Source organism: Amphiura filiformis, chromosome 4 (genome assembly GCF_039555335.1).
Source record: "Amphiura filiformis chromosome 4, Afil_fr2py, whole genome shotgun sequence".
In the NCBI taxonomy this organism is placed as follows: domain Eukaryota; kingdom Metazoa; phylum Echinodermata; class Ophiuroidea; order Amphilepidida; family Amphiuridae; genus Amphiura; species Amphiura filiformis.
The window spans coordinates 84,098,275-84,115,127 of record NC_092631.1 but is presented as its reverse complement, the minus strand read 5'-3'; the positions used below and the strand labels follow the sequence as shown (position 1 = coordinate 84,115,127).

At 35.0% G+C, this 16,853-nt stretch overlaps 1 protein-coding gene across 1 annotated transcript in view; it reads left to right on the top strand.

The window, feature by feature from the left end:
• The first annotated feature begins 3,309 nt into the window (after positions 1-3,309).
• The window catches only part of LOC140151556 (general transcription and DNA repair factor IIH helicase/translocase subunit XPB-like), a 31,761-nt gene continuing 18,217 nt past the window's right edge, over positions 3,310-16,853 (top strand). The window contains exons 1-6 of the mRNA XM_072173941.1: positions 3,310-3,427; positions 7,277-7,351; positions 8,648-8,778; positions 11,040-11,155; positions 12,048-12,168; positions 14,187-14,261. Of these exons, the coding sequence (XP_072030042.1) occupies positions 3,400-3,427; positions 7,277-7,351; positions 8,648-8,778; positions 11,040-11,155; positions 12,048-12,168; positions 14,187-14,261 (546 nt within the window). The 5' untranslated portion in view covers positions 3,310-3,399. The remainder of the gene's footprint in view (positions 3,428-7,276; positions 7,352-8,647; positions 8,779-11,039; positions 11,156-12,047; positions 12,169-14,186; positions 14,262-16,853) is intronic.

Here is a 16,853-nt window from a genome sequence, read left to right as displayed (position 1 = left end):
GAAAAATGTGTGGAATTCTATGTGGCTTTTTGGAAGTGCTGCAAAAATAAAAAACACAGAAAAATCTTTTGCTTGTATAATTATTTTGATTTTGTTATCTCCAGGGTGGTCCAAAAACCCGGGCCAAAAACAACTTTTCCCAATTTTAAAGGGTGATTACCCCACATTGAAAAGTCTTTTACATATGTTTGTTTCATATTCTTAAAGACCGTCTTTCTAAATGTACTTGATGAAAATATAAATGAAAAAAAAAATGAAATTAAAAATATGGCGCCAGTTGTAAGTCAAATGGTCAAAATTAAGTTTGTCCACACGTAAGCCTAGCTGCTGCGTCACATAAACTTACATTAGAGTGCTTTTGCCCTGGCGTGATGGAGCGCAGGCACGTTTGAATTTTCCCACGGAATTCAAGAGTGGGACGCAAAATGTGTGGAATGCTATGTAGCTTGTTCAGCCTTGTTGGAAGTGCTGCAAAAAACAAACAAACAAACAAACAAGAAGCAGCTAAAAAGAAAATAGATCGCAGAAGAGAAAGAAATTTGTTCCGTTATTCAGGGGGTAGGGGAGACAGGCACACAGACTCTATTGCATGCGGGGAGAGCACTCCCACTTTGGAGCCATAAGATAGAAGAAAATAAAATGAAATGATACAATATGCCTAACACAACACTGTTGGTAGTTTCCACAATGAAACAGCTGAATATTCGACGAGACAGAGAATCGATTTTCGTTCTTTCTCGTAAACTTTGCTTGAGAGAATAAAAATTCTCCTTAATTCATCACTAATCCAAAAGCAGTAACTTAAAAGTCGATTATCTTGATTCTTGCAAGACGAGTTTGTATGAAAACTGTTGATTCACGAAAGATCATGAAATAACACCACACTGATGACACATAGCAGCTCATAGCTACACATCCCCCGCATCCCATAGGCTTGTGTGTGAACAAACTTCGTTTTGACCATTTAACTATAAATTAGCACAACATTTCTAATTTAAATTCTTTTTCATTCATATTTTCACCAAATACTCTTAGTAAGATGGTCTTTCAGAATATGCAACAAAACTGTGAATCAGACTTTCCAACTTTGAGATATAAACATTTGTTTTTGAACCACCCTTATAGACGTCGACAAAATTGATTAAATCATTAGGCTAGATTGTGCATACATATATATATGGGGCATTACATGTTGTTCATGCACGCACCGTTCAGAATTGGAGCGTAACGAATCTGCCCTTGCCGTTGTGATCTTAGCAGGTATTTACTGACTTTAAAATTGGAAATTAAATTATTATGATTGTTGCTGTTGATATTCTTAAATATACTGTATTGATTAATTAATATTCATTAATTAATTCATTCATTCAATCATTCATTCATTCATTCATTCATTCATTTTTGTTTTTGTTTTTGTTTTGTTTTGTTTTTGTTTTGTTTTTGTTTTGTCTTTGTTTTGTTTTTGTTTTGTTTTTGTTTTGTTTTTGTTTTGTTTTTGTTTTTGTTTTTGTTTTTGTTTTTGTTTTTGTTTTTGTTTTTGTTTTGTTATTTTGTTTTGTTTCTTTTTTTTTTCCTACATGTTGTTGATAATCTCTGCTATATAAGTGCCGTTTTAAATTTTGGTCAACTTCTTTATTTTAACATTTCTTTATAGCTTTGCATTCGGCCTATTGGCTATTTTTTTCTAAGCGCGCGGCCAATCGCCCGGGATTTTGCGTAATATGAATCCTCAGATTTTGCGTACTGAATCATCATCTAGAACACGTTTTATGCAATGGTTTTTGGAACATTATTATTTTGCATGTTTTTTTTTTTTTGCTTTGTTTGCTATCATCTGTAGATAGCATTTAGGGCCTACAAAGAAAATAAGTAATACCTCTATTTTTTTCTTTATGTTTAATGATTTTTTTAATGATTATTATTTTGACTATCTACTGAAGATAGCAAGTACGGTTTATTGGCTTTTTTTTTCTAAGCGCACGGCCAATTATTGCCGTTTTGCCCCGTGATTTTGCGTACTGAATCCTCAGATTTTGCGCACTGAATCGTCATCTATACGTTTTAGGCAATGTCTTTGGAACATTATTATTTTGCATGTTTTTTTTTATTTGCTTGCTATCTTCTGTAGATAGCCTTTAGGACCTACAAGAAAACAATTAATAGGCCTACCTCTTTTTTTTCTTTATGTTTGATGATTTTTTTAATGATTATTATTTTCACTATCTACTGAAGATAGCAATTACGGTGGGTTTATATGAGGCAAAAGGTAATTTCTTGCGTACTGAATCATCATTGTTTTTTTTTTTTTTTTTGTTTGGTTTTTGTTTGTTTTTTGTTTTTGTTTTTTTGTTTTTTTTTTTTGGTTTTTTTTTTCTTTTTTTCCTTCATGTTCCTGATAATCTCTGCTATATAAGTGGCGTTTTTATATTTTGGTCAGCTTCTTCATTTTAACATTTCTTTATAGCTTTGTATTCGGCCTATTGGCTTTTTTTTCTAAGCGCGCGGCCAATTATTGCTGTTTTGCTCCGGGATTTGCGTACTGAATCCTCAGATTTTGCGTACTGAATCGTCATCTATACGTCTTTGGAACATTATTATTTTGCATGTTTTTTTTAATTTTTTTGCTTTGCTTGCTATCTTCTGTAGATAAGATAGCCTTTAGGACCTACAAGAAAACAATTAATACCTCTTTTTTTCTTTATGTTTGATGATTTTTTAATGATTATTATTTTCACTATCTACTGAAGATAGCAATTTATACGGTGGGTTTATATGAGACAAAAGGTAATTTCTTGCGTACTGAATCTTTTTTTTTTTATTGTTTTTTTTTTAATGTTTTGTTTTGTTTTGTTTTTGATTTGTTTTTGTTTTTTTGCTTCATGTTCCTGATAATCACTGCTGTGCCGTTTGGTCAGCTTTTTCCTTTGATAACATTTCTTTATTTCTTTGCATTCGGCCTATTGGCTATTTTTTTTCTAAGCGATTCATTCATTCATTCATTCATTCATTCATTCATTCATTCATTCATTCATTTATTTATTTATTTATTTATTTATTTATTTATTTATTTATTTATTTATTTATTTATTTATTTATTTATTTATTTATTTATTTATTTATTTATTTATTTATTTATTTATTTATTTATTTATTTATTTTTTTTTTTAATTTATTTATTGATTGATTGATTGATTGATTGATTGATTGATTCCTGTGATCTTCTCTAATTGATATTGATTTGTGAAAAAAATATTTTGATTGTCATACGGTTTCTTTATAATCACCGCGTGTTACATACAGCACGTAGTGCTTTCAATTTCGCAGTGTGATGAAATAGGAACTGAAATATCTCGCAAAATATTCTTCTTTTACCGGTGTTTGTGATAGTAATATGCTGTTATGGGCAAGCGAGACAGAAAAGAAGGAGGTAACGTAATATTAAACCATTAAATTTCCATTATTGAGATTTCATATCTCGTTAAATCGTCCAAGGAAAATGCCGTCAGAACGATTTGGATCTGAAATATGTCGAATTCGGCAACCCTGACAGTGACACTGACATGTAGACATTTTTCTCAGACGTCATCAATCAATCGATATTGGATCCAGCACCCAAAAGCAAATACCACGCCGGCGCGCGTGATCAACTTTGCGCCACGATAGGCGTCCTGCGCGAGATTGCCAGCTCGCAGTACATGCAGTATCAGTACGTGTTTAGTTAGTTCGTCACGGACACGGTGTAAAAAGTAAATAGAAATTGTGAAACAAAACAAAGATTGATTTTCAAATAGCATCACATTTTTCCCATATCTTTTGTATTTTGTAGCATCAAATCAAGCTGAAAGGTAACCAGTATACAGTTCCCGTTAAAAACAATTATCTACATGTATTTATGGAAGCTATAAAAGTGTATACGTCGAACAACTGAATACATGCACAACGTGTGGACCAATATATTTTTTGTAAATATTTTAAGCCTATAACAAAATGATTATTTTGTGCAATTGTACAACTATCGTTTCTACCCTATGACCTATAAAAGTTACCTGTTATCAAAGTGTCTGCAAAAACTGGTCATCGCAAGTATCTTTGATGCTGAAAACTAAGGATATTCACGCAGGGACAGGCCGAAAACCTTACCTCAATCGTAAAATCCAGCCCATGCATGTCATAAATAATTCATTATTTCATTGTGTAAATGTCACTGATTGTGTGCATGTATTGTTATTGCACCTGCAAGTGCAGTTGTCACGCTGAATTTATACTCGATCGCTGATCACCACATGAATTCGCCTCGCGAAAACCTCAACGAGGTTGTTAAACATCGAGCACGCTGACTGGCTTAGTAATTATCAAAGTAGTTTTGTAAACCAATCAGGTTAGACGTACTTTACTGGCGGGTCACATGGGGTCACATTAATTAAGGCCGCCGCGTTCATTGATTGGCTTACGGTTGCAATAAATGGTTTTTGCAACCAATCACAAAACGGGTTATATGGCGCCCGGCCGTCAGAAATTTTGCACAGTCCAGGATGACGTCATGCCCCAGCGCCACGAGGTGGAGGCTTCGCTTGCTCGCGTAAAGCGAGCGAATGGTATTTAAGTCAGTTTCACACCTGTGATTTAGTGAAGCACATCATAATCTCTGAGCACATCCACAGTGCATTTGACAGATAAAAATGGAATTTACAATTCTGAGCAACGGGATTCCATGAAATGGACGATTATGTAAGTTATTCTGCAGGATCGGTAATAATTAACAGCTGGTCTGATTTATTTGAAGTGCATATTGAAGTTTGTAAGTTTGTGACTTCGTATGTTATACATGTGCAATAGATATTACAGGAAGCTTAAATTGGCACGCTTTTCTGCAATTTGTCGCTTACGAAAGTTATTTGGAGTTCAGGGCACGTCACACTGAGTGTGACGTGACCTCGCTGGGCATAGCTAAAGTGAAAGATAACAAAACAGAGGAGAAAATATATATGTTTTTTTCACACCGTGGGCAAGTGAGAAACGCACATGTTGTTTGTTTACATCTGAGACCCCAATATCGATTCTAAGGTGATGTCCTCAGAAAAAGGTCTATAATCAACATATAATTAAAGACAAAATAAAAGACTACAGTAGGAATTCCAATTGATTGAACGCAGCTTTCAACAGCTGTAGGCCTACTCGATCCAAGTGCGATCGTATATCGCATATTTCAAACTATATGCGAACGCAAGACCTTGGATACAACATTGCTAACCAATCATGCCAATCACAACTTATGCGTTGGCATGGACGGTTGGATTCACTTCCGCATTATTAACACAAAAAACGTAACGCTATGTCAGGCTACGTTCATTCAATTGGAATTCCTGCTGTAGTTTACATGTATGTCTGATGTCATTGTTAGTAAACTCCCTAGATGATCCTTGATTGGTTAATAGCGCGTATTATACTAAAAAGGAAGGTCGGTTTGGCTGGTGCCGATCGGTGAAACAGAATCGCAGAAAATTACCATATCAGATTGACAGATTCTAGTTAAAATCTAAGAAGTATGTATGTATGGATGTAACTTGGAATATTTGATATAATTAATATTATTTCCAAGCCAGTGACCCCAGACGTCTGATCAAACATGGTCATGATGTGGTCGCCGACTTGATGAAACACAACAAATTGTCGAAATGAATGTCATGAGATGAACCATCTCATTTTACAGCCGGTTTCTGTTGTCAATATTGCATTCTGGGTTTGATTGAGACTAAAAGTAAAAAATGATGTTGGTCACAACGATAACAAGGAGTAAACAAGATGTTTGGGAATTTGGAGAAAATTGTGTCTTGGGTGAAAATTGTGACGATCAGAAACCTCAAAACACTATTTTGTACCAAACTGGATATGCTACAGATATTACCGTATTCGTCCGAGTATAGTGCAGTAGTTGTAGTCCTTACCCCTGTAATATACATGACTTACTTGTCACCAATACGCTATAATTTTTGAGAAAAAAATGCAAAAATAGGCACAAAATTGGGCAGGGGTGTAGTCCCCCTTAAGTAGTTTTTAAACCAATCATTCATTCATTCATTCATTCATTCATTTATTTATTAATATTTTTAAAGTGTTTTTCACTGAATATTCACTTCTAAAAATGCCCTCTTGAGTGTCAGGGTTCGGTTTTTGCCGGTGGCAAAAACCTGTTTTTGCCAGTTTTTGCCTGGATTAAACCGGCAAAAACTCACATAATAGTCAGCCTCAAATATTTATAAAAAAAACAGAAAGCTCATAAACAGCAGCACACAACTTCTAATGAATCATTCAACATAATGTTTGTCTCATCAAGTCCTTAAAATGAAAAAGTTTTGAATCTGATATATGCCACATTTCGGTTAAATGAGCAATGAAAACACATGCCTTTAATTTCTTAATATGTTACTTATAATTACAAAATCTGGCCTTGTTACACTCAGGAAATGATTTTTGTAACTTAATAATTTATTTTGAGATGAAAAACTGAACTATAAAATCACTTCTTTTTTTCTTTTTTTTGCCATTTTTGCCGGCAAAAACTGGCAAAAATTGTTTTTGCCAAGCGGTTAAAATCACGGTTTAAACCATGTTTTTTTCCACCTGCGGCAAAAACCTGCGAACCCTGTTGAGTAGAATAAAATCCAACTCTCCAATATGGAATCAAATGGCCAGGGTTTGTGATCTGCGCTGTGGTTTCTTGCTAGTCTTGTTCACTTACATGTAGGTGCTTAGTTATTGCTGCTTTGAAGCTTTTTGGTTTTGTTATGCTGATTAGATCATGTGGCAGTTCAGAGAGTCCCAGTCACAGATTGTTTTTAGTACAAATGAGTTTTTTTAACAATCACTGTTAGCTGATATTGTAGAATATGAATTAGGATGATGATGCCGCAAACAGTGCTGGACATACTGCAGAATGTTTACAATGGGCCGGGACAGGTCACCGGCAAGTCTTGCTTGTTTAAATGCGCAGAGTCTTCTTGCTTTCCTCCTTGTACAGAGTGGTTGAAGTCCAAGGTCTTTGACCATCTGGCTCGCACAGCAGGGGATTTAGACTTGTAATCATTAAGAATAAATTATTGTGCTGCTCTTATTTGCGCTCTGACCGGGTAGTCTATATTCAGCAGCATGATAGCGATTGACCCATATGATCTGGTAAAAAACTCACATTTTAACAGATTTTGAGCCCAATTTTGTTCCCAATGTCAGCCAAATACATGCAACTGTTCATTTTTTATTTGTGTATGTTGTTTTTCAGGTAGTCGCAAGTCCAAGAGAGCTAAAGTAGATGACTTTGATTACAATGAAGATGAGGATTCACTTGGTCCAGAAGGTAGGTTGTCATCTTTTGTTACTGATGACCTCATCATCTTGAGCTCATGCTCTATATGTCTGGTAGCCAATGTTTTAATAATGCTAGCCAGTCAGGCAAGTAATCCTGATAAAAAATTACCAGTCTCAGGCTCTTTTCCCTATCCAGAATGCTGAAAATTTGATATTTCTACCAGAAAATGAGTGTGGAGGTTGAGCAGAAATAGTTGGAAATGTAATGTTGCTATTTTACCTGCCCGACAGCAAATTTTGGCTGTTTTGCTGTTGTTTAAGTATGTGAACAAGTATAAAAATGTTCAAGATCTTCAAAATATATGTCATTGTGAGTTTTATGACAAATAAATGAGTTGGTGCTCAAGAGTTATGACTACCTTCAGATCGGTACATGTGACACATGTATGCATCTATAATGATCTATTTTGCCCGTCATGTGTAACACACTATATGACAGAGTCTATACTCTTTATTTTACTGAATTAGCACCCTCCCCTAAAAGTGCCTTCCACAGACAAAGTCTATGTGCCCCCTTTTCAATGTGCATTTACAACTAAATTCCATCTGAATGAAATTACCTTCTAAACATTCCAGTTTAGGATTATGATGATTTTTTTTTCTCCAGATGCTCTGTATTTTGAATGTTTTTGCCTGGAAAATCCCATTTGTAACTTTCATTTCATAATTTTAATAAGTGCTCCCCCAGAAAAAGCTGACTGAAGCGCCCAGGGTGCTAATTAGGTTGAATACCGTATTGTTTGTCTGTAATAAACGATCCCCTCTAATAAACGCCCCCATCCAATTTTTCTGTGAAAAAATGCTATATTGTGTGACTAAGCTTAAAACTTGTAGTCATGTCAGTCTTATGTGTGACGATCGCTAAATCGCATGGACAAAACCTATTATATGACTCACACTTCCATCCATTCCATTGCCTAATTATGGTAGAATTTCAACAGATTCTTGCTTGATGATGCACTTACCAGTGTAATTTTGTTGTATGTGCCACAAAAATATCATTTTCCACGTAATTCTGTGGGCGACACCATATTAGGTAGTCATAAATCCCTCCTTTCTACAGGAGCACCATTGGGAAATTTAACTGATTTCTAAGTTTTTTTCACTCACAATTCACCTTCAATAAATGCCCCGAGTTTGGAAAATGCAATGCCTCCGGGGCGTTTATTACAGGCAATACGGTAATAATTATATGTGTGCACTGTCATGGCAAGATAGATTTATGTGTATAAAAGAAGAAAGTATAATGTATTGTGTTCTATTAAACATTTGGACTAATTTCTAGGTACAGAGGAGCTACCCGAGTCAGCTTCAAGACAAGTTGCAGAAGAAACAAAAGAGGATGAGTTTGGTGCCAAAGATTACAGGCAGCTGATGACACTCAAACTTGACCATGAAGCCAGACCATTGTGGGTGGTAAGTATATTAGACCATAGACCCACTCACAGAAGTGTATTTTTAATGCCATCGTTAGTGTCATAAATAACTTGGAAGTTGTAAATATGTGCCACATATAAGATATCCATTGGTCATCAGTGTTGGTTCTGTATAGTGATGGTTACGAGTCGTACTGACTCAAGGCCAAAATCACCTTTTACCCGAACTCACACGAATGCACAACACAAATACACTGTTTGATTAAGCTAACAAAATCTAAGTCTTTAATTGAAAATAAAGTATGCTTGGTACATATAACAACAATATACACTAAAATCACACAATCACAGTTTTATTCTATCAGTACTTAACCAGCGGTCTTCTTGTTGGTGATCCTAGAGTTCTTGCAATGTTAATGTTCTGGACGACTGATGTAATATATCCTTATTCACTTGTCCTGCAAGAAAATCAGCGAAGTCCAGTGTACACTTGCGTTTATAAATATCCTTGCGTATGAAATCCTCACATGAAAATGATGCTGCTTGCTCCTATTACTTGTCTTCTCCACAATATATCTCCTTGCGCTGCTTTCTCCAATATTATGGTGTTTCTTTCACCAATCACTCTTTTTCCAGGGAACAGGTTTCCTTAACACAGCTCCGCTATTTTTTGACAGATGCGTGGCCTTCACAAACCCAGCAAACTCCAGCAATTCGACAGAAGAACTTTAATCCTTTGATGAGGAAGAGCACATTTGTTTGCTCGCTATCTCCTTCGTTGCTGTATTAAAATAGCTCAATTATTGGCTACATAAACTGGTTAAAATGTACATCTTTTTTGAAGCACGAAGACCATCACACACATGTGGAGTTTCTCAATCTCCCATGGCATTCTGTAAAGTCCAAACAAAAGCCTCAGGCTTTTATATCAGTACTCATGCAAAAAACCCATCATCTATTAATAACCCATTACTTCAATCACATTTTCACAACATTGCTGCAATCTTGGGATTTCCCAAGATTAATTATACACATTCACCTTTCACATTACATCACTTCCTGGGTTTTTTTTCTGATGGTGCAATAATGAACTGGGGATTTCCAAGTTCCAAACATAGCTCTGACTTTGTTTACAATAATTTGGGGAATTCCAAAATGACTTTCCACACCATTATCTTGCAATTACAAGGGGCTTTCCCATCTCATGAAATACTTGCAGCTTGTAAACAAAGTTAAATAATTAAATTAAATCAAATTACTCAGGGCACATCACATGATGAAGAGGAGCAATATGTGTATCACAAGTTGCATTCTCTTGAATTAGAGAAGACAGCAGGTGACACTTAAAGACATTAATCTACTATTCCGTCCTCTTACCCCTAACAGAACTAAGTCTCACTAAAGCTCACTATTAAAACCACTATGCGTGCATGCATCCCACGTGACTTGATGACGCAATCAGCCTAAGTCACATATCCCCAGGGAATCGCTTCCCAGGGCAGCGTAACCTCTGTGGCTAAAGGTTGGTGATCTTCTGTGTGGCATGCGAGGGGTCCGAGGTTTGAATCCCGGGGATACCTAGTCCTAGCGACTTCTTTCTTCATCTTCTCTCCTTTTTTGTTTTTTCTTTTCCTTCCAATACCAAAAAAAACATGGGTTGGGTTAGGGTTAATCTAGTAGCTACATGTAGGCCATTTTTTTGCATTTACACATTTTTTGAGGGACAAATTGTTGCAATTTGTATGTAGTCAAGCAAGTTGATTGGTGATTGCTGAAATTGAGCTTGGTTGCTACTGCCCTATGTTCTGACCAGTGTACCCACAAGTCCATGCCTTACTGTTCCTGGATAATCTAATACCACTGCCAATTAAGCAAATTACATGCTCTCCTTCTTGTCCTACCTATTCTTTTCTCAAATAATTAAAATATCGATTGCATCTCATGTGTAAGTAATTACATGTATGTGCCCCCTCTTTCTTGACCTACCTATCATTTTCTCAAAAGATCAAATATCTAATCCATCTCTTGTTTATTTCAAGTCACAACATAATATCTACTGCTGGAGCACACAACGCTAATCGCAATAGCTGCCTGGTGCACATGACTGTTAACTGCTAAGTTTAAACAAAGGCTGTTAACCCTTTTGCTCTCCAAGCAGCTAATGCAGCTAAACCTTTGTGGTGATTGTGTTATCCAAGCTGTCATTGTAAACCTATGAACCTAAGTTTTAAAATCTCATTACCTCTTCGCAATGTTGAACATGAAAATTATTAATTGTGAATATTATATTTACTGTGTTAGGCACCTGATGGCCATGTATTCTTGGAGTCTTTTTCCCCTGTCTACAAACATGCACATGATTTCCTCATCGCTATCTCGGAACCTGTGTGTCGACCTGAACATATCCATGAATACAGGTTAGTAATACTAATAGTGGTCTCTTTCTAAATACTGAATCCGAGACCTACTGTGTCATTCTAATGGGGTAGTATTCCCCAGTATAGGGCTTGACACAATTTATAAATTGTGTATTCTTCTTGTTTTTAATTCAAATATGCATTTAATAAATAAAATAAGTGAATAACAAAAATAAATGTCATTGATATTGTCCAAATTTAATGTTTCTTCTAAAAAAGTGATTGAAAAAAAAAAAAAGACCCAAGATTTCTATTTTTTGGGTCGGTCTCTGAAGGCAACCAAACATAATAATTTTTTTTGGCCTTATCATCATCATCCAGGTTGCTTGATTTAAATCGCAATTTAAATCAAATAAAAAAATCATTGACTTAAATCAACTTTTTCATTTTTACCATTTTTGATAAATGTAAGTTAATTGCTTTCTTTAATTGGGCTGTTTTACTTCATTCCTTATGCTACAACTTTTGGATACAATTACAATTTCTCTATGATGGCATTTTATCTATTGCTAAAAATTCATCTTCAAGGTGCAGAATTCAACAGGGTTTTTTCCATGATTTTACCAAATGTTTTCTTTGAAATTTTCACATGTAAAAACATGTTTTGATTTTTTGCAAATACCTGTTATGTGTTTATGTCTAGCATTCCACTGGTCTCTTTTCAGTTCTTGGAATTAAAAATATAAAAATGATTTAAATTAAAAAAATATAAACACATGTTGTACTGACCCTTAATTGAACCATGTTATGAAAACAAAGGTGTTAACATTTTTTTAGGTTATTGACAGATGTATCTCTTTACATGAAATAACAGTATGAATACAAATGATACACAAGACAGCCTTTACCTATAGTCTTTCAACATTGTTTCTTGATGTTGTTGCATTAACAGATTGACAGCATACTCCCTCTATGCAGCTGTGTCAGTAGGCCTTCAAACCAGTGACATCATTGAATACTTACGACGTCTTAGTAAAACATCCATTCCAGATGGCATTATAGAATTTATTAAGGTAATACTTTATATTATAAGCTTGAACAAGGCTAGATCTTTAAAACAAATGACAACATACGGCAAAAAATGGAACATATGTAGAATACTGGTACTAACATAAATATTAGCTAAACAAATATGCGTTTCCGTTCAACCAACCGTATCCTTCTCAAACCACCTGAACTAAAGTAAGTGCTGGAACAAAAATATTTGATCAATTCTGGTGCCCTGACTGACCCTAAAAATAGAAACCTGAGTCAAAATACGTATAATCTTGCTGTAGGAGAATTGTTCTAGTTCCATTAATATGTGCTATTAAAAGTCTTTGCTTATGTAGTTAAGGATGTCTTATTTAATAATTACAACATACTCATAGCATAGCTCACAAAGTGATAATAGAGGCCATCAGTGTGACGTCACAGTGGCAGCCTTGTGGATACTAGTAAACTCTGTTCAAAGTTTCAGGGCATGAACAACAGGTGAATTAGGTATAGAGCAATACTAGCAGTCAGTCAATCTATAGAGGTCAATCATATCAAGCAAGTAAATGAGGAGCTCATGGGTACGAATCATGTCATACAAACAGTTTTGTCATGAGTCACGCATGAAAAACGCTGACGGCCTCTATTCATATGAGTCTGTAACACTCCCATAACCAACTGATCTCTCAAATTAGAAGTTCTCCAACTTCTATTTTGTCAAATTGATCTAATAATTATGTAATGAAAATTACTTGATGGGATATCAACTTATCATGGGATTTGTTTAGCAGGTCAAGATATAAAAACCAAGAAACTAGAAATGACTCAAGATAAATGGTTTAACGTAGAGCTTCATGTGTCACGGTGTATGTGTGATTCATGTGAGAAACTGGCCTTACATGATCCTAGGTCATCTGAAGATTGTGGTTGCAACATCTGTGATTGCATCTAGCAGGAATGCAAGCTGGTTTCTTCTTGAATGCTTGAATAGAATCTTACTATAAATAGGGGAATGTTGTATGTATCTATGTATGTATCGTGTATAAAGGCTCCGTCAGTTTCAATCCAAATGTCGCCAAATTCATACGGGACATTGAACCATATACCGAGACGGTTATGCGAAAATTTGGTTGGAAACGGTCAAGAATTGGCTGCAAAAACAGTAAAAATATGGGTAAAAACGGGTTTTTTGTCATGAAAATCGGTTACCAGCCTACGCTATCACTGCAGCTGGCGGCAGCGCAGCGTCGGGCGCCAGCGTGTAATGCGCGATTACGCCAATGCGCACAAGAACGGCGCAGAGCCACACTTATGCACCCAGAGACCAGTGGACATGATAATACGGAAAGAAGGAAAAATAAAGGACAAAAGGTACATGGACGGGTCACGGATACCGGTGAACACGTCCGCAGACACGCTATGAGAGGATAATAAATACGGGAAAAGATGTGTGTTGTATAAACAACATGAAGCGGTACTATAAAGAAAAATAAAATTAAAATGAGGACAAAAGGGTACGAGTAATTAGGCCAACGGGTTAAATTAACTAAATGAAACTGGAACGAAACAAAGAAGGAAAGAAACTAATCAGGAAATGTAAGAAAAAAATAAGCTAAAATAATGAGAACAGAATTAAGTAAAAAACATGGAAACGGGAAATCACAAGCAGAAAATAAGAAAAGATGCTAAAAGGGAAATGTAAGAAAGAACAGATTTAGAAAATAATGGGAACGGGTTAAATAAATAAATAACATGGAAACGGAAAATCACAAGCTAAGCAGAAGAAACTATAAAAGAAAATGTATAGAAGAGACAGATTTAGATAAATAAAAATGTACCTTTTCAATGATTCTATCTGTTCAGTAATTCTTCCTGTTAATGTTATACTGAACGCTCCCATTTACTCATCTAGCGGGGACCCGCGCAAAGCGCGGGTATCCCGCTAGTTATTTTAAATACAATTTGAACATTTCCCCAGATGAAAGAGTATACGTAATACCAGTTAAGTTGTTTTTCTTTGACAACACATTTTGTTGTATTTTGTTTAATTTGATAGCTTTGTACTTTGAGTTATGGAAAAGTGAAACTGGTCCTGAAGCACAACAGATACTTTGTGGAGAGTACGCACCCTGTAAGTATGTCAACTTTATACTCAATTGGTAATTATAGTTCTCAAAATGAGAAGCCAAAATATGTTGGGAAATGCAGAAAAAGCTCACCCATCAAGATATATTACTTAATGCAACTTTTCTCCCATTAATTTAGATGCTTGTGGCCGTGATCAAGTGTAGTCATGTAGAAGAAAACCATGTCTGAACTTTGCTTAGCTCCTGGTGTATCCTTATTGTAAGATATTCATGCATAAGACTAGTGTAAAGACTCCATTGAGGAATTAAGCAGCTTACAGAATAAAGCAGCTTACAGAATAAAGCTGTGTAATCCTTCAACAGAAGAATTCTATGCTAGGGTAATTTTGTTCTCTTTTACACAAAGGATACACTTAGGTTCTGAGCCAGAGGAGTCCTCAATTAAGATGTTGTCATGAAACTATGATCTAACCTCTTTGAGGCCAGTCAGTGAAATCTTGGCTCTCATCTTGGTTGCATTTTCAATGGCATGGAGCAGTAACTGGACTTAATAGCAATCAGTGGACCTGACGGTGTCATGCATTATTTTTAAAAGTTTATAAATCCCATAGGAATTTTCTAATTGACAAGACAGCAATAACACACTACAATGTACAGTCTACTTTGGTTTGTGTACTAAAATTGAGTCGTATGATAAACATATGAATTTATGATTAAGGCCCAAAAATATTAACAGTTTATCTCTTATCCCCTGCAATCAGATTTATGCTGTGCATTTGTTTTAGCAAAATTGCAAAAGTTGAAATTGATTTCTTTTAATCATTTGTGTTTACATTATAATAAAAATTAGGCCGATAATTGGTTATAAAATGATCTTCAGTTTCAAATGTGTTTCTGATCGAATATCAACTTCATGTCGACAACACTTTGTAATTGCATTTATATATGGGAGGTACAAAATACCCAAAATTTATGTTGTTTAATTACACACAAAAAATGAAATAAAAAGCACATAGCGCATAAGATTTTTAAGTCTTCATGGGACATGAGACAAATAATCAACTTATGAGTGTAAATTTAAACTACTGTGGTTTGCTCAATCGTCATTGCCCCTGCATGTATTATCCTCTAACTTTTCAATATACAATATAAGATCACAAAAGTTCTTATAAAGGAAATGACAGGACATGATGTCGTGATATATGCCTTGCAAGCCTATAATGTGTCTGCTATTTGGAAAGTAGGACTGCCTTATTTGGGAAACCATATAGGACAGAGATACACATAACAGCACTGACCTATATTTACCCTACCTGAGGGAATTAATTGACAACAAGTGTGTCAGTGGTGAGTCCTCCTTGATGTAATCTGCCCTTGTTTTGTAAGAAAACAAGGGAATTGTAAGCCAAAGGATTTACTCATCTCTTCATTTAGGAAAAAGGAGTTTTGTAACATTTATATCCTTTAAGAGTTATGTGTGATATTATTAGATACATTTTGTTCATCATCATGCAATCTCATAGAATTTGTAGTCAATAGCATTCAAAATCTTTGCTTTTGGTTACAACTAACCGAAGCTATATGTGACCCAATAACTTCAATTCAATTCAATTTTATTCATCAATCATAAAGCATGCTGAAGGCAATGTTGATATGGATGTTTTCAATTTTGCATAAAAATATTGTTAGTTTTGCCGTAATTAACCAAAAATATGGGGTTTGGTTGGTTGACTAGCTTTTTTCCCTGTTTTGAAATCAATATAGCATTATTATGTAACAGTTTGGGCTAAGTGATAAACATCTTTTTTTTGCACGTAATAAATTTTTTTTTGTCTCATGCCTCAACATAGCAAGTTGCTACTGACATTATCCCCAGATTTAATATGGAGATAGTATTGAAAAGAATCCCTAAAGCATATTATGTAAGAGTTGTTATGAAGTGTTGAGGGGCAAAAGATGATATGAACTATGCTGCTGGGAAAAAATATATGTCCCAAAGCTGCCACATGCGTTCATTTTGCAACACCACATTAATATTTTTCCTTCAAATATGTTTAAAAGCATTAATATTTGGTGGAAGAACTGTGTGATTAACACTTTAGTCTTTAAATTTGTGAGAATATTTCATTTTGTGTACAAGAATGAAAGTTTTGAACATCTTAAGCTTATTTTGAATGAGATTGAAAGCAAAAAAAAACAAGGGAAAAATACATTCATCCATGGACTTTAAAAATCTTGGCAAGTTCTAAGACATACAATTATTTTGGTCTTATGTGGATATTTTTTTAAACATTTTTAGTGGACATGTTGCTTTTTAAAATTGATATCAGGTTTAAATACTGCATTCAGCATTCAGTAGCCATACATGAGGCAGCCTTAAGATATATCATGATTTATATGTGAACTATTGATATGTAATCCCTTATGAGGTCAGTGGGGAAATCATTTCCTACCTGTATATCTGTAGCTCATTGTTTTGGTTTGGATTTTGGTTCATCTTTATTCAGGTTTTCCCCAAGGGCAACCCCCTGTCTTTCTCTCTATCTCTCTCTTCTTTCTAAGATAAACTTTTTGAGGCTAAGAAATAACACTGAGATTGTGAACTGCACCTTACCTATTTTTTGTGGAGTAAACAT